Source organism: Pseudophryne corroboree, chromosome 5 (genome assembly GCF_028390025.1).
Source record: "Pseudophryne corroboree isolate aPseCor3 chromosome 5, aPseCor3.hap2, whole genome shotgun sequence".
Lineage (NCBI taxonomy): Eukaryota > Metazoa > Chordata > Amphibia > Anura > Myobatrachidae > Pseudophryne > Pseudophryne corroboree.
Window position 1 is genome coordinate 231,339,950 of NC_086448.1, and position 18,173 is coordinate 231,358,122.

Below are 18,173 nucleotides of genomic sequence, written 5' to 3' on the forward strand. Positions count from 1 at the left end.
CCCCCCCTTATCGTGTGCAGGGAGCGCTGGCAGTGACTGTTACGCTGAGCTGCCGGCCGTTACAGAGACAGACCGCGGCAGCAGTGAACGCTGTCCGCGGTCTGAGTGAGCAGAGACGCAGCTTCTTTCCCCTAAGTGACGGAGCCTCCGGCCGTTACAGGGACAGACCGCGGCAGCACTGAACGCTGTCTGATTGTGTACAACAGGCAGGGAGTGCTGACAACGGCGCTTGTAGCGGCCGTTAAGCGTGTCCAACTGAGCGGCGGCCGGGAGTAGGGGAGCGGCGCGGGGAGCTTTATCAGCGGTGGCGGGGAGTGGAGCAGCGGGACCTGAAAGTGAGGCAACGCACATAGCAATCCCCCCACCCTGTGGGGCGGCAGCGTGAGCTGACCGCCCCGGTCATAAATACCTGTGATCCTGTGCTCAGACGGGGCTTCTTTAGCAAGCTCCGTTCTGTAGTCTCAGCTGAAGGTAGCTGACCTGTGCTCTTGGGCTCTGACGGGGCTTCTTTAGCAAGCTCCGTTCTGTAGTCTCAGCTGAAGGTAGCTGACCTGTGCTCTTGGGCTCTGACGGGGCTTCTGCAGCAAGCTTGGTCTAGTCCTTTCTGCAGCCTCAGCTGCAGTTAGCTGAGCTGCTTGTGGCTGTGAGGGGGCTCCTATTGTGAGGCCCGACACGCCAAGAACTGCACGCAGCAGCTTCTGTAATCCCGGACCCATAGCTTTTGTGTAAGCCGGGAAGGGATTCTAAACAGAAAAAAGTATAATAAAATAAAAACAAAAATATCTAAAAGTAAAATATGTATGTCCCCCTCTGGAGGTCCACACTTGTGCTTCCTATCCATGTGAGCACTGAAAAAACACTGAGGTATTCTGGGAGTATGGAAGGGAGGAGAGTTACTGAAATTTAAATATTCAGTGCCTGTCCTTGCTAACACCGTCCATATCCCAAGAGTACTCCAGTGACCCCTAGTGGATGAAAAAGAAACTCAGGAGAGCTCCCCTGTAATGCACCCTATCTCCTCTGGGCACAAAATCTAACTGAGTTCTGGAGGAGGGGCATAGAGGGAGGAGCCAGTGCACACCCATACTAAAAGTTCTTTATAGTGCCTGTGTCTCTCCTGCAAAGCCCGTCTATACCCCATGGTCCTTACGGAGTCCCCAGCATCCTCTAGGATGTAAGAGAAATGTAGTTACTATATTAATATCCTGCTGTTTTCACTTTCTATCACTTAAATTTTTCTGACCACTATTAATATACTATACGCTTAAAGTGTATTGTCATAGTAGTAAGAATATTCTGACAGAAAGGCAAAATTCATATAGATAGCTATACAAAAAGGGGTCCGAACACATGGGGTTCATGTCATGAGGAACAGCGCAGCTCTGGAACCAGGGGCTTTGTAGGACCTCTTAAGAGGAGTTTAGGCTACCTAGGGATCTCTAAAAGTTCTAAAGAGGAGGAAAGGATTCCCTGAAGGTAAAATCCCAAGTTTTGATCTCCCAGCCCAAGTTGTTGGCATGCCAATAAAGGGCTGAGCCCCATAGCTTCACGAGGATAAGGAGACAAATAAAGCCTCACTGCTACTACAGTAGTCCAGGAAAAATGATCAGGCAAATTAAAAGATCAACTTGGATTTGGCTGGTCTACAACCCTTATCCATTGAATTAGTTTGTTATAGCTATACACATCATTTGTACATTCTTGTATAAGAGCCAGTAGGTTCCAATAAATTAGCTCCACATTGTTCCTGTGTAGACCTGTTTCTGTGGCCAACAGATTAAAGCTCACACTTTAATACACTTGACTGCCCTCCAATATGCCTAACAATCTGAAATCTACAGTGCACCCATCAATCCAAACACACAATAAAGAATCGCAGTATGATGGCAACCCACTGCTGAGGCAGCGTGGGCGGTTCTTGGTGCTGGTAAATGAGACTGATGGTGGAAGCGGTCTCCCTCCAACAACTGGGGACACACAGGAAAGTCCAGTTGAAAGGCGGTAACTGCTTTGCCAACTGGGAAACAGTGAAGAGCTGCTGAAAACCAGTGACACTCCCAAAACCAATGGTGGCATGGAAGGCCAATTACCACTCACCAGTTGATACCTGAGGAGCTGCAAATTGTGTCTGCAATCTCCAATTCATAGAGAGAAAAAAATCTTATTTAATGAAGCTTATTAATTCTACACAAACCTCAAATATGTAGTTGTGTTCATATAATGGCAATGGTCAACCAATGCTATAACTAACAATGTTAAAAAAAACAACTCTTTACCTTTTGCGGACTTGTTGAAATGTGAGACGCATTTTGATCGTGGCTGTTAAAGTCCGGTGGAAACAGATCATTACTAGCAACCTCAATCTCACTGCCATGATAATTCCATGATGTGAAAGCCTGCAAGGATTAAGAACAAGGGGAAACATTTTAAACTCTTGTTCCACTAAAAATAAGATTTTACTTACCGGTAAATCTATTTCTCGTAGTCCGTAGTGGATGCTGGGGACTCCGTAAGGACCATGGGGAATAGACGGGCTCCGCAGGAGACATGGGCACTTTAAGAAATAATTTATAATCTGGTGTGCTCTGGCTCCTCCCTCTATGTCCCTCCTCCAGACCTCAGTTAGAGAAACTGTGCCCGGAAGAGCTGACAGCACAAGGAAAGGATTTTGATAATCCAGGGCAAGATACATACCAGCCACACCAATCACATTGTATAACTTGTGATAAACTTACCCAGTTAACAGTATGAACAACAACAGAGCATCAGATCAGCCCTGATGCAACTATAACATAACCCTTAATTAAGCAATAACTATATACAAGCATTGCAGAAAAAGTCCGCACTTGGGACGGGCGCCCAGCATCCACTACGGACTACGAGAAATAGATTTACCGGTAAGTAAAATCTTATTTTCTCTAACGTCCTAGTGGATGCTGGGGACTCCGTAAGGACCATGGGGATTATACCAAAGCTCCCAAACGGGCGGGAGATTGCGGATGACTCTGCAGCACCGAATGAGCAAACACAAGGTCCTCCTCAGCCAGGGTATCAAACTTGTAGAACTTTGCAAAAGTGTTTGAACCTGACCAAGTAGCCGCTCGGCACAGCTGTAATGCCGAGACCCCTCGGGCAGCCGCCCAAGAAGAACCCACCTTCCTAGTGGAATGGGCCTTAACTGATTTTGGCAGCGGCAATCCAGCCGCAGAATGAGCCTGCTGAATCGTGTTACAGATCCAGCGAGCAATAGTCTGCTTTGAAGCAGGAGCACCAAGCTTGTTGGAAGCATACAGGATAAACAAAGATTCTGTTTTCCTGACCCTAGCCGTTCTGGCTACATAAACCTTCAAAGCCCTGACCACATCAAGTAACCCGGAATCCTCCAAGTCAGTAGTAGCCACAGGCACCACAATAGGTTGGTTTATATGAAAGGATGAAACCACTTTAGGCAGAAATTGTGGACGGGTCCGCAATTCTGCTCTATCCGCACGGAAAACCAGATAGGGGCTTTTATGTGACAAAGCCACCAATTCTGACACACGCCTAGCCGAAGCCAAGGCTAGTAGCATGACCACCTTCCACGTGAGATATTTCAATTCCACCGTTTTGAGTGGTTCAAACAAGTGGGATTTCAGGAAACTCAACACCACGTTAAGATCCCACGGTGCCACTGGAGGCACAAAAGGGGGCTGAATATGCAGCACTCCCTTTACAAAAGTCTGAACTTCAGGTAGAGAAGCCAGTTCTTTTTGAAAGAAAATGGATAGGGCCGAAATCTGGACCTTAATGGAACCCAATTTTAGGCCCAAAGTCACTCCCGACTGTAGGAAGTGAAGGAAACGGCCCAGCTGGAATTCCTCCGTAGGGGCATTCCTGGCTTCACACCAAGCAACATATTTTCGCCATATACGGTGATAATGTTGAGCCGTCACGTCCTTCCTAGCCTTTATCAGCGTAGGAATGACCTCATCCGGAATGCCTTTCTCTGCTAGGATCCGGCGTTCAACCGCCATGCCGTTAAACGCAGCCGCGGTAAGTCTTGGAACAGACAGGGCCCTTGTTGTAACAAGTCCTGTCTTAGAGGCAGAGGCCACGGGTCCTCTGTGAGCATTTCTTGCAGATCTGGATACCAAGTCCTTCTTGGCCAATCCGGAACAATGAGTATTGTTCTCACTCCTCTTTTTCTTATGATTCTCAGCACCTTGGGTATGAGAGGAAGAGGAGGAAATACACAGACTGACTGGAACACCCACGGCGTCACCAGTGCATCCACAGCTATCGCCTGAGGGTCTCTTGACCTGGCGCAATACCTCTGTAGCTTTTTGTTGAGGCGGGATGCCATCATGTCCACCTGTGGCAGTTCCCACCGACTTGCAATCTGCGTGAAGACTTCTTGATGAAGTCCCCACTCTCCCGGGTGGAGGTCGTGCCTGCTGAGGAAGTCTGCTTCCCAGTTGTCCACTCCCGGGATGTACACTGCTGACAGTGCGCTTACGTGATTCTCCGCCCAGCGAAGAATGCTGGTGGCTTCCACCATCGCCACCCTGCTCCTTGTGCCGCCTTGTCGGTTTACATGAGCCACAGCGGGGATGCTGTCTGACTGAATCAGAACCGGTTACGTAGGGCGTTGAATATGGCCCTTAGTTCCAGGATGTTGATGTGAAGGCAAGTCTCCTGACTTGACCACAGACCTTGGAAATTTCTTCCCTGTGTGACTGCCCCCCACCCTCGGAGGCTTGCATCCGTGGTCACCAGGACCCAGTCCTGAATGCAGAATCTGCGGTCCTCGAGAAGGTGAGCACTCTGCAGCCACCACAGGAGAGACGCCCTGGGGGACAGGGTGATTAACCGATGCATCTGAAGATGTGATCCGAACCATTTGTCCAGTAAGTCCAATTGAAAGGTCCTCGCATGGAACCTGCCGAAGGGAATGGCCTCGTATGATGCCACCATCTTTCCCAGGACTCGAGTGCAGTGATGCACCGACACCTGTTTTGGTTTTAATAGGTTTCTGACCAGTGTCATGAGTTCCTGAGCCTTCTCCATCGGAAGATAAACCCTTTTCTGGTCTGTGTCCAGAATCATGCCCAGGAAAGGCAGACGAGTCGTAGGAATCAACTGCGACTTTGGAATATTTAGAATCCAGCCGTGTTGCCGTAACACTTCCAGAGAACGTGCTACGCTGATCAGCAACTGCTCTCTTGACCTCGCTTTTATGAGATCGTCCAAGTATGGGATAATTGTGACCCCTTGCTTCCGCAGGAGTACCATCATTTCCGCCATTACCTTGGTAAATATTCTCGGTGCCGTGGAGAGACCAAACGGCAACGTCTGAAATTGGTAATGACAATCCTGTACCACAAATCTGAGGTACGCCTGATGAGGTGGATAAATGGGGACATGAAGGTATGCATCCTTTATGTCCAGAGACACCATAAAATCCCCCCCTTCCAGGCTGGCGATGACCGCTCCGAGCGACTCCATCTTGAACCTTTTTAAGTATAGGTTTAAGGATTTTAAAATCATAATGGGCCTGACCGAACCGTCCGGTTTCGGGACTACAAACAGGGTTGAGTAATACCCCATCCCCTGCTGCAGCAGGGGGATTTTGACCACCACTTGTGTAAGACACAATTTTTGAATTGCATTTAACACTATCTCCCTCTCTGGGGGAGAAGCCGGTAGGGCCGATTTGAAAAACCGGCGAGGAGGCACCTCTTCAAATTCCAGCTTGTAACCCTGGGAAACAATATCTATTGCCCAGGGATCCACCTGTGAGTGAACCCAGACGTGGCTGAAAAGTCGAAGACGTACCCCCACTAGGGCGGACTCCCTCAGCGGAGCCCCAGCGTCATGCAGTGGATTTTGTAGAGGCCGGGGAGGACTTCTGCTCCAGGGAACTAGCTGTGGTTGGCAGCTTTTTCCCCTTACCTCTGGCAAGAAAGGAAGATCCCCGCACTCTCTTGGGTTTATGCGACCGAAAGGACTGCATCTGATAATGTGGTGTTATCTTAGGCTGTGAGGAAACATAAAGCAAAAAGGTTGATTTACCTGCCATAGCAACAAGGTCCGTGAGACCTTCCCCAAACAATATCCTCACCCTTGTAAGGTAAAACCTCCATATGCCTCTTCGAGTCGGCATCGTCCGTCCATTGTCGGGTCCATAGGGCACGTCTAGCCGAAATCGCCATAGCGTTGGCTCTGGAACCCAGTAGGCCAATGTCTCTCTGAGCATCTCCCATATATAGGACAGCATCTTTAATATGACCCAGGGTCAATAAAATGTTCTCCTTATCCAGCGTATCTATATCAGCAGATAAGGTATCTGTCCACGCTGCTACCGCGCTACAAACCCAAGCCGACGCTATCGCCGGTCTGAGTAAGGTACCAGTATGTGTGTAAATAGACTTCAAGGTAGTCTCCTGCCTGCGATCAGCAGGATCCTTTAGGGTTGCCTTATCTTGACATGACAGCGCTACCTTTTTGGATAAGCGTGTCAACGCTTTATCCACCCTCGGGGAGGATTCCCACTGTATCCTGTCCTTAGTCGGGAAAGGATACGCCATAAGAATCCTTTTGGGAATCTGCAGTTTTTTGTCTGGAGATTCCCACGCCTTTTCAAATAATTCGTTCAGCTCATGAGATGGGGGAAAGGTTACCTCAGGTTTCTTCTCCTTATACATGCGCACCCTCGTGTCAGGGACCGAGGGTTCATCCGTGATATGCAACACCTCTTTTATAGCAATAATCATATAATGAATACTTTTATGGAATCAAGGGGTTTGCGTGGAGCGCACAGTATGTGTATCTTGTTCAAGGGGGCTGCTGGTATCTGGAGAGTTGTCCAGACTCTAAGGCTAGATCCTTGAAGAAGGCCAGTTGCGGCCGAAACCGGTTGGAAACAGATCCATGCAGACACCTCAAGCTTGCCAGCACATCACCGCAAACTACATCCAAAAGACTCCTCGCCGGCCGGCGAGTGGAGCGGCCGTTGAGACCGCACAGGACATAGGAAGAAGCTGAGCGTTGCAGCAACGCAACTTCCGGTTGTTCAGTGCGGCTTCCGGCGGGACCCGGCAGCCTAGCAGCAGAGCCAGGAAGGCTTCCAGCCCTGTCTGCTGAGGAACACCACCGGGGACGGATACAGCGGAAACAGCGCAAGTGGCCATATCATCACTCACCACAGAGTGAACAAAGAGAACTAAACATCACATCGTGAGGGTAAGTTGCACCTGGCAGGCCGGGACGCCGGCCTCCCAGAACACGACCTCCACCTACGATCAATTATTGACAAAAGAACCGCCTCTGGGCACACTGTTTAGACTCACACTGAGGGGAAAGGAAATCCCTTCAGATAAAGACTGACTCCTATATATCTGGAACAAAGACACTCCTTTTCTCACAAGACTTTTTTCTTTCTTTTTTTTTTTTAGGATATTCATCAAGCGGCAAAATACCATATTTTATTTCATCTTGTGTTTAATTTCCCTATACATCGGATGTTCACACAACATGCATGTTATTATAAGGGCATTTATGTGTAATCACAATATCATCAATTATATGTGAATTATTGTACCATCTGTTATACTAAGCATTGTGACTTATAAAGGTATTTACAGATCATAGAGATACATCATTTCTCACATACAAACACCAAAGAGAGGGTGAGCGCAGGTATCCAAAACCTGTACAATGAATACTTTTAGCCAATTTTGGCTGCAACTTTGCATCATCGTAGACGACACTGGAGTCAGAATCCGTGTCGGTATCAGTGTCTACTATTTGGGATAGTGGGCACTTTTGAGACCCAGAAGGTTATGTGCCCCCCCCCCCCCCCCTTCTTTCAAACCCTCTGTCACCGTGTTCAGCAGGGGAGAGTCCAGGGAGCCAGCTTCTCAGCGGTGTGCTGTGGAGAAAATGGCGCTGGTGAGTGCTGAGGATCAAGCCCCGCCCCCTCAGCGGCGGGCTTCGGTCCCGCTTGATTTCTTTCAAAAACTGGCGGGGGATCTCAAATATACAGTGCAGAGCCCATAAATGTCCTGATTTTGCCAGACCAGAGGTTTAAATTGCTGCCCAGGGCGCCCCCCCTACGCCCTGCACCCTTACAGTGCCTGCCGTGTGTGTGTTGTGCGGGAGCAATGGCGCGCAGCGTTACCGCTGCTCTTTACCTCAGTGAAGATCCGAAGTCTTCTGCCGCCTCTGAATTCTTTCTTCTCATACCCACCCGGCTTCTATCTTCCGGCTCTGTGAGGACGGCGGCGCGGCTCCGGGACGAACAGCTAGGAGAGACCTGCGTTCCGACTCCCTCTGGAGTTAATGGTGTCCAGTAGCCTAAGAAGCAGAGCCTAGCAGTTAAGTAGGTCTGCTTCTCTCTCCTCAGTCCCTCGATGCAGGGAGCCTGTTGCCAGCAGGCTCCCTGAAAATAAAAAACCTAACAAAATTTCTTTCTTTCAGGAAACTCAGGAGAGCTCCCTGTAATGCACCCAGTCTCCTCTGGTCACAGTATCAAACTGAGGTCTGAAGGAGGGGCATAGAGGGAGGAGCCAGTGCACACCCATATCTAAAGTTTTTTAGTGCCCATGTCTCCTGCGGAGCCTATCTATTCCCCATGGTCCTTACGGAGTCCCCAGCATCCTCTAGGACGTAAGAGTAAAAGGATCTAACTGGTAAGTACCAAAATCCACTTTTCTTCATCCACTAGGGGTCACTGGAGTACTCTTGGGACGTATCAAAGTTCCCCCTTTGGCGGGAGAGCTAGTTGGCACATCTAACACTAGACGGCCAAAGCTAGATGCCGCAAAAGTATCAAACTAGTAAAAGCGCAAACATGTGTGCACTGATGACCATGTAGCTGCATGGCAAAGTTGTGTCGTGGAAGCAGCACAACCTGCTGCCCATGATGTTCCCACAGAACGCGTGGAATGTGCTGAAATAGATGCATGCCGTTGTAAACTAGCATGAAAATAAGCCTGACGAATGGTTAGCTTAATCAATATAGCCAACGTCTGTTTGGAAGCTGGCCAAACTATCTTGACTGCATCATAGAGAACAATGTTTTACCTACCGGTAATGTTCGGGCAACATAAATGCGAAGCGCGCGAACTGCATCTAAAGTAGCTGGAGTTTCTGAACCTTCTGAGAAAACAGGAACTACGATTGGTTGATTTATATGAAAAGAGGATACTACCTTTGGTAGAAAAGCGGGATTCGTCTGAAGTTCCACTCGGTCATCATGAAACATCAGCCAAGGTGGCTTGCATGACAACGCACCCAATTCTGAAACACCTTGCTGAAGCTAAGGCTAATAGGTTTCTAACTTAGAAATCAGTTTTTCTAACGTTCACTTGTTGTAAGGGTTCAAAAATTGAGGACGCGGCGTGGCCTGGCTGCTGTGGAGAGAGGACGTGCTGTAGAGGAGCTCCGGTAAATTCCAGCCCCTATCCTCTGATGACCGGCTCTCACTGCATCCCTGAAGCTGCCAAACTTACCCACTGCCGTGGGCGGGTGCCGGGTTCAGTCTGCTGGGTTCGTGACGGCGGGGAGCGGCTGTGGAAGCTCCCCCGGATTGTGACCTGCTCTCACCCCAGGAGCCGGGGACTAAGTTTGGAGACCAGCCCGGGCCGGACTTTCGGTGTAGGGGAACACGGGCCGCGGCTCCACCGGATGGCTCCTACCTCTCCCTGACCGTTCCTGGATGGTCTCTGGGGGCTCCCAGAGGCCGTGGACCCAAGGATCCGTGTTTCTCCTCCTGGCTGCCGAGAATCTGTCTCTTTGTATTGCTTGGAGGGAGTCTTTCACAGCCAGCTGCCATCTTGGCTTTCTGGGCTGTCTGCAGTTGTGTTATATTCTGTGGCAGGGACTATGTATTAGGCAGGCCCAGGACTGGTGTTCACTGCCCAGGGGTCTCCACCATCACTTACCTTTGTCATCTCCCCAGGTCTGCTTATTACACTACATTAAAGTGCTGCCTGTTTCTGCAGAAATCCCTGTTTGGATCTGCGAGTATCCCTCGGCAGGGATTTGTTGTGCATTTCTCATATTTGATATTCCTCTACCTGACCCCTCAAGGGTATCCTACATGTAATAATGTACGGATAGGGGTCTGATGTGCTCTGCCTTCTCTACGCCTCCACCCGGGGTTCTCATGCATACATAATTGTTTTTGATTGGAACCAGCATAATAGATTGCCTCCAGGGACTGTGACACATTGGCCTTTCTGCTTTACCCACTTATCTACTACTACACCCCCCTATCGATGCCCCCCAAAATATAAATCAAGGGCGCGCCCCCGCCCCCAGTGGCCTTCTCTAATCAAAAAGGGGTGCATGCCTCCTCATCTCCTGCCAGGGGCCCTATCCCGACGAGCCAACCTGACCGCACTATGGAGGGCTCTGGTCACTCCTCATCAGTACCTGGGGTGGACCCTAACTCTACAGATCCTCTCACTGTCAAGACTTTGTGTCAAGTCCTTGCAGCCTTTAAATCTGAGCTCAAGACCTCTCTATGGCTATCCGTGAGGTCAAAGTGGAACCACTTTAGGTGACCGTACAGACCACCTTGAAAGTAAAAAAAAGATTTTACTCACCGGTAAATCTATTTCTCGTAGTCCGTAGTGGATGCTGGGAACTCCGAAAGGACCATGGGGAATAGCGGCTCCGCAGGAGACTGGGCACAACTAAAGAAAGCTTTAGGTCACCTGGTGTGCACTGGCTCCTCCCACTATGACCCTCCTCCAAGCCTCAGTTAGGACACTGTGCCCGGACGAGCTGACATATTAATGAAGGATTTTGAATCCCGGGTAAGACTCATACCAGCCACACCAATCACACCATATAACTCGTGATACTATACCCAGTTAACAGTATGAAATACAACTGAGCCTCTCAACAGATGGCTCAACAAAAACCCTTTAGTTAACAATAACTATGTACAAGTATTGCAGACAATCCGCACTTGGGATGGGCGCCCAGCATCCACTACGGACTACGAGAAATAGATTTACCGGTGAGTAAAATCTTATTTTCTCTGACGTCCTAGTGGATGCTGGGAACTCCGAAAGGACCATGGGGATTATACCAAAGCTCCCAAACGGGCGGGAGAGTGCGGATGACTCTGCAGCACCGAATGAGAGAACTCAAGGTCCTCCTCAGCCAGGGTATCAAATTTGTAGAATTTTGCAAACGTGTTTGCCCCTGACCAAGTAACAGCTCGGCAAAGTTGTAAAGCCGAGACCCCTCGGGCAGCCGCCCAAGATGAGCCCACCTTCCCTGTGGAATGGGCTTTCACCGATTTAGGATGCGGCAGTCCAGCCGCAGAATGCGCCTGCTGAATCGTGTCACAGATCCAGCGAGCGATAGTTTGCTTAGAAGCAGGAGCACCCAGCCTGTTGGGTGCATACAGGATAAATAGCGAGTCAGTTTTCCTGACTCTAGCCGTCCTGAAAACATAATTTTTCAAGGCCCTGACTACGTCCAGTAACTTGGAATCCTCCAAGTCCCTAGTAGCCGCAGGCACCACAATAGGTTGGTTCAAGTGAAAAGCTGATACCACCTTAGGGAGAAACTGGGGACGAGTCCTCAATTCTGCCCTATCCATATGGAAAATCAGATAAGGACTTTTATATGACAAAGCCGCCAATTCTGATACACGCCTGGCCGAAGCCAAGGCCAATAACATGACCACTTTCCGCGTGAGATATTTTAGATCCACGGTTTTTAGTGGTTCAAACGAATGTGATTTTAAGAAACTCAACACCACGTTGAGATCCCAAGGTGCCACTGGAGGCACAACCGGGGGCTGAATATGCAGCACTCCTTTTACAATGTCTGAACTTCAGGTACTGAAGCTAATTCTTTCTGGAAGAAAATCGACAGAGCCGAGATCTGTATCTTAATGGAGCCTAATTTTAGGCCCATAGACACTCCTGCTTGTAGGAAATGCAGAAATCGACCTAGTTGAAATTCCTCTGTTGGGGCCTTTTTTGGCCTCACACCAAGCAACATATTTCCGCCATATGCGGTGATAACGTTTTGCAGTTACATCTTTCCTGGCTTGAATCAGCGTAGGAATGACTTCCTCCGGAATGCTCTTTTCCTTTAGGATCCGGCGTTCAACCGCCATGCCATCAAAACGTAGCCGCGGTAAGTCTTGGAACAGACAGGGCCCCTGCTGCAGCAGGTCCTGTCTGAGCGGCAGAGGCCATGGGTCCTCTGATATAATTTCTTGAAGTTCTGGGTACCAGGCTCTTCTTGGCCAATCCGGAACCACGAGTATCGTTCTTACTCCTCGCCTTCTTATTATTCTCAGTACCTTTGGTATGAGAGGCAGAGGGGGGGGGGGGGAACACATAAACCGACTGGTACACCCACGGTGTTACCAGAGCGTCCACAGCTATCGCCTGAAGGTCCCTTGACCTGGCGCAATATCTTTTATAGGTGTTTGTTGAAGCGGGACGCCTTCATGTCCACCTGTGGCCTTTCCCAATGGTGTACAATCCTTTGGAAGACTTCTGGATGAAGTCCCCACTCTCTCGGGTGGAAGTCGTGTCTGCTGAGAAGATCTGCTTCCCAGTTGTCCACTCCGGGAATGAACACTGCTGACAGTGCTAACACATGATTTTCCGCCCATCGGAGAATCCTTGTGGCTTCTGCCATCGCCATCCTGCTTCTTGTGCCGCCCTGTTGGTTTACATGGGCGACTGCCGTGATGTTGTCTGATTGGATCAGGACCGGCTGGTTTTGAAGCAGAGGCCTTGCCTGACTCAGGGCATTGTAAATGGCCCTCAGTTCCAGAATATTTATGTAGGGAAGTCACCTGACTTGACCAAAGTCCCTGGAAGTTTCTTCCCTGTGTGACTGCCCCCCAGCCTCAAAGGCTGGCATCCATGGTCACTAGGACCTAGTCCTGTATGTCGAACCTGCGGCCCTCTTGAAGATGGGCACTCTGCAGCCACTACAGTAGAGATACCCTGGTCCTTGGAGACAGGGTTATCAGCCGATGCATCTGAAGATGTGATCCGGACCACTTGTCTAACAGGTCCCACTGAAAAGTTCTTGCATGGAACCTGCCGAATGGGATTGCTTCGTAGGAAGCTATCATTTTTCCCAGGACTCGCGTGCACTGATGCACCGATAACTGTTTTGGCTTCAGGAGGTCTCTGACTAGAGATGACAGCTCCTTGGCTTTCTCCTCCGGGAGAAACACTTATTTCTGGTCTGTGTCCAGAACCATCCCCAGGAACAGTAGACGTGTCGTAGGAACCAGCTGTGACTTTGGACTGTTTAGAATCCAACCGTGCTGTTGTAGCACTTTCCAAAATAGTGCTACCCCGACTAGCAACTGCTCCTTGGACCTCGCCCTTATAAGGAGATTGTCCAAGTACGGGATAATTAAAACTCCCCTTTTTCGAAGGAGTATCATCATTCCGGCCATTACCTTGGTAACACCCTCGGTGCCATGTACAGTCCAAACGGCAGAGTCTGGACTTGGTAATGGTAATCCTGTACCACAAATCTGAGGTACTCCTGGCGAGGATAGTAAATGGGGACATGCAGGTAAGCATCCTTGATGTCCCGGGATACCATGTAATCCCCCTCGTCCAGGCTTGCAATAACCGCCCTGAGCGATTCCATCTTGAACTTGAATTTTTTTTATGTATGTGTTCAAGGATTTTAAATATAAAAAAGGGTCACACCGAACCATGCGGTTTCGGTACCCCAAACCGTGTGGAATAGTAACCCCGTCCTTGTTGAAGTAGGGGCACCTTAAGTATTACCTGCTGGGAATACAGCTTATTAATTGCCTCTAGCACAGCCTCCCTGCCTGAGGGAGTTGTCGGCAAGGCATATTTGAGGAAACGGCGGGGGGAAGACATCTCGAATTCCAGCTTGTACCCCTGAAATACTACTTGAATGAAACAGGGATCCACCTGTGAGCGAGCCCACTGATCGCTGAAATTTTTGAGACGGCCCCCCACCGTACCTGGCTACACCTGTGGAGCCCCCGCGTCATGCTGTGGACTCAGAGGAAGCGAGAGAAGAATTATGATTCTGGGAACAGGCTGACTGGTGCAGCTTTTTCCCTCTTCCCTTGTCTCTGTACAGAAAGGAAGCGCCTTTGACCCGCTTGCTTTTCTGAAGCCGAAAGGACTGTACCTGATAATACAGTGCTTTCTTAGTCTGTGAGGAAAACTGAGGTAAAAATATTTCTTCCCAGCTGTTGCTGCGGATACGAGGTCCCAGAGACCATCCCCAAATAATTCCTCACCCTTATAAGGCAGAATCTCTATGCGCCTTTTAAAGTCAGCATCACCTGTCCAGTGACAGGTCTCTAATACCCTCCTGACAGAATGGACATTACATTCATTTTGGATGCCAGCCGGCAAAATATCCCTCTGTGCATCCCTCATATATAAGACGACGTCTTTAATATGTTCTCATGTTAGCAAACTAGTATGTTTGACAGGGTCACCGACCACGCTGCAGCAGCACGCTCTGCAGGTTTCAGTCTAGTACCTGAGTGTGTAAATACAGACTTCAGGATAGCCTCCTGCTTTTTATCAACAGGTACCTTCAAAGTGGCCGTTCCTAAAACGGCAGTGCCACCTATTTTGACAACCGTGTGAGCGCCTTATCCACCCTAGGGGATATCTCCCAGCGTAACTTATCCTCTGGCGGGAAAAGGTACGCCATCAGTAACTTTTTAGAAATTACCAGTTTCTTATCAGGGTGAACCCACGCTTTTCACACACTTCATTCATTCATCTGATGGGGGAACAAAACACTGCCTGCTTTTTCTCCCCAAACATAAAAACCCATTTTTAGAGGTTAATGTCAGAAATGTGTAACACATTTTTTATTGCCGGGATCAAGTCACGGATGTTCCTAGTGGATTGTGTATATGTCTCAACCTTGTCGACACTGGAGTCAGACTCCGTGTCGACATCTGTGTCTGCCATCTGAGTGAGCGGGCGTTTTTGAGCCCCTGATGGCCTTTGAGACGCCTGGGCAGGCGCGGGCTGAGAAGCCGGCTGTCCCACAGCTGTTACGTCATCCACCCTTTTATGTAAGGAGTTGACACTGTCGGTTAATACCTTTCACCTAACCATCCACTCTGGTGTCGGCCCCACAGGGGGCGACATCACATTTATCGGCATCTGCTCCGTCACTATATAAGCCTCCTCCTCAAACATGTCGACACAGCCGTACCGACACACCGCACACACACAGGGAATGCTCTGACTGACAGGACCCCACAAAGCCCTTTGGGGCGACATCACATTTATCGGCATCTGCTCCGTCACTATATAAGCCTCCTCCTCAAACATGTCGACACAGCCGTACCGACACACCGCACACACACAGGGAATGCTCTGACTGAGGACAGGACCCCACAAAGCCCTTTGGGGAGACAGAGAGAGAGTATGCCAGCACACACCAGAGCGCTATATAATGTGGGGATTAACACTATAACTGAGTGAATTTTCCCCCATAGCTGCTTGTATATACAATATTGCTCCTAAATTTAGTGCCCCCCCTCTCTTTTTAACCCTTTGAGCCTGAAAACTACAGGGGAGAGCCTGGGGAGCTTTCTTCCAGCTGCACTGTGAAGAGAAAATGGCGCCAGTGTGTCTGAGGGAGATAGCTCCGCCCCTTTTCCGCGGCCTATTCTCCCGCTTTTTTCTGGATTCTGGCAGGGGTATTTACCACATATATAGCCTCTGGGGCTATATATTGTGGTATTTTTGCCAGCCAAGGTGTTTTTTGCTGCTCAGGGCGCCCCCCCAAGCGCCCTGCACCCTTAGTGACCGGAGTGTGAAGTGTGTATGAGGAGCAATGGCGCACAGCTGCAGTGCTGTGCGCTACCTTGGTGAAGACTGATGTCTTCTGCCGCCGCTTTTCCGAACCTCTTCTTGCTTCTGGCTCTGTAAGGGGGACGGCGGCGCGGCGCGGCTCCGGGACCGAACACCAGGGCTGGGCCTGCGGTCGATCCCTCTGGAGCTAATGGTGTCCAGTAGCCTAAGAAGTCCAAGCTGGCTGCAAGCAGGCAGGTTCGCTTCTTCTCCCCTTAGTCCCTCGCTGCAGTGAGCCTGTTGCCAGCAGGTCTCACTGAAAATAAAAAACCTAATTCTATACTTTTTTTCTAGAGGCTCAGGAGAGCCCCTAGTGTGCATCCAACCTCGGCCGGGCACAAGATCTAACTGGGGCTTGGAGGAGGGTCATAGTGGGAGGAGCCAGTGCACACCAGGTGACCTAAAGCTTTCTTTAGTTGTGCCCAGTCTCCTGCGGAGCCGCTATTCCCCATGGTCCTTTCGGAGTTCCCAGCATCCACTAGGACGTCAGAGAAAATAGGATTTTGGTACCTACCGGTAAATCCTTTTCTCGTAGCCCGTAGAGGATGCTGTGGTACACATTAGTGCCATGGGGTATAAACGGATCCACCAAGAGCCATTGGCACTTTAAGAGTTTTAGAGTGTGGGCTGGCTACTCCCTCTATGCCCCACCTACCAGACTCAGTCTAGAAACTGTGCCCAAGGAGACGACATACTTCGAGAGAAGGATTATACACAGATAGTGGTGAGATTTATACTACCACCTCACACATACAATGCACGTCAAGCCAACAAGCTTGAACCACTTAGCAACAGCTGACACATTACTTACCAAGTAACAATGCAGTACTCAACTAAAACAAAGTTGTACTGAACCAAAAACATTTGCAGGAAACGAAGCACTGGGCGGGCGCCCGCCCAGCATCCTCTACGGACTACAAGAAAAGGATTTACCGGTAGGTAATTAAAATCCTATTTTCTGTTACGTCCTAGAGGATGCTGGGGTTCACATTTGTACCATGGGGATGTACCAAAGCTCCCAGTACGGGAGTGAGAGCGCGGAGGCTCCTGCAGAACAGACTGACCAAACTTTAGGTCCTCAGAGGCCAAAGTATCGAACTTGTAGAACTTAGCAAACGTGTTTGACCCTGACCAAGTAGCTGCTCAGCAAAACTGTAAAGCCGAGACACCCCGAGCAGCCGCTCAGGAAGAACCCACTTTACGAGTAGAGTGGGCCTTAATGGATTTCAGACACTGCAATCCTGCCGTAGAATAAGCTTTCCGGATAGTAACGCTGTTCCAGCGAGAAATCGTATGCTTAGAAGCAGGCCACCCAACCTTGTTGGGATTATAAAGGACAAACAGAGCTTCCGACTTTCTGTGACGAGAAGTTCTATTAACATAAATCTTCAAAGCCCTTACAACATCTAAGGATTTTGAAGTAATTGAGGAGTCAGTAGCCACTGGCACCACAATAGGTTGGTTGATATGAAAAGAAGACACAACCTTCGGAAGAAATTGCTGACGCGTCCTGAGCTCAGCTCTATCTTCATGGAAAATCAAGTAGAGGCTCTTGCAGGACAATTCACCCAATTCTGACACGTCTAGCAGATGCCAATGCCAACAGTGTGACAGTCTTCCAAATAAGAAACTTTACCTCAACCTCCTGTAAAGGCTCGAACCAATCCGATTGCAGGAACCGCAGCACCACGTTAAGATCGCAAGGTGCCGTAGGAGGCACAAAGGGAGGTTGGATGTGCAGAACCCCTTTCAAGAAAGTCAACCTCAGGGAGGGCAGCCAATTGATTCTGGAAGAAATGGACAAGGCCGAAATCCGGACTTTTATGGAGCCCAGGCGCAGGCCCACATCCACCTCTGCTTGCAGGAAGAGAAACCATCCAAGTTGAAACTCCACCGTAGGAAACTTCTTGGATTCACACCAAGACACATACTTTTTCCAAATCCGATGGTAATGTTTTGACGTTACTCCTTTCCTAGCCTGCATCAGAGTAGGAATAACTTTGTTTGGAATGACCTTCCAAGCTAAGATCTGGTGTACAACCTCCATGCCGTCAAACGTAGCCGTGTAAGTCTTGATAAGCGAACGGCCCCTGTTGCAGAAGGTCCTCTCGAAGAGGAATAGGCCTCGGATCTTCCAGCAGTAACTCCAGAAGATCCACGTTCCAAGTCCTTCTTGGCCAGTCCAGAGTAATGAGGATCGCCTGAACTCTTGTTATTTTGAGAATCCTTGGGATGACTGGCAGTGGAGGGAACACATACACTGACTTGAACACCCACGGAGTTACCAGGACGTCCACCGCCACTGCCTGTGGGTCTCTC

General features: G+C 49.5%; 1 protein-coding gene across 4 annotated transcripts in view; it reads right to left on the reverse strand.

Moving 5' to 3' along the window:
• DAZL (deleted in azoospermia like) overlaps window positions 1-18,173 on the reverse strand; it is a 510,616-nt gene that overhangs the window by 83,578 nt on the left and 408,865 nt on the right. For all 4 annotated transcript variants that reach the window (XM_063922172.1, XM_063922170.1, XM_063922169.1 and 1 more), the window contains exon 9: window positions 2,277-2,396. In XM_063922172.1, the coding sequence (XP_063778242.1) occupies window positions 2,277-2,396 (120 nt within the window). The remainder of the gene's footprint in view (window positions 1-2,276; window positions 2,397-18,173) is intronic.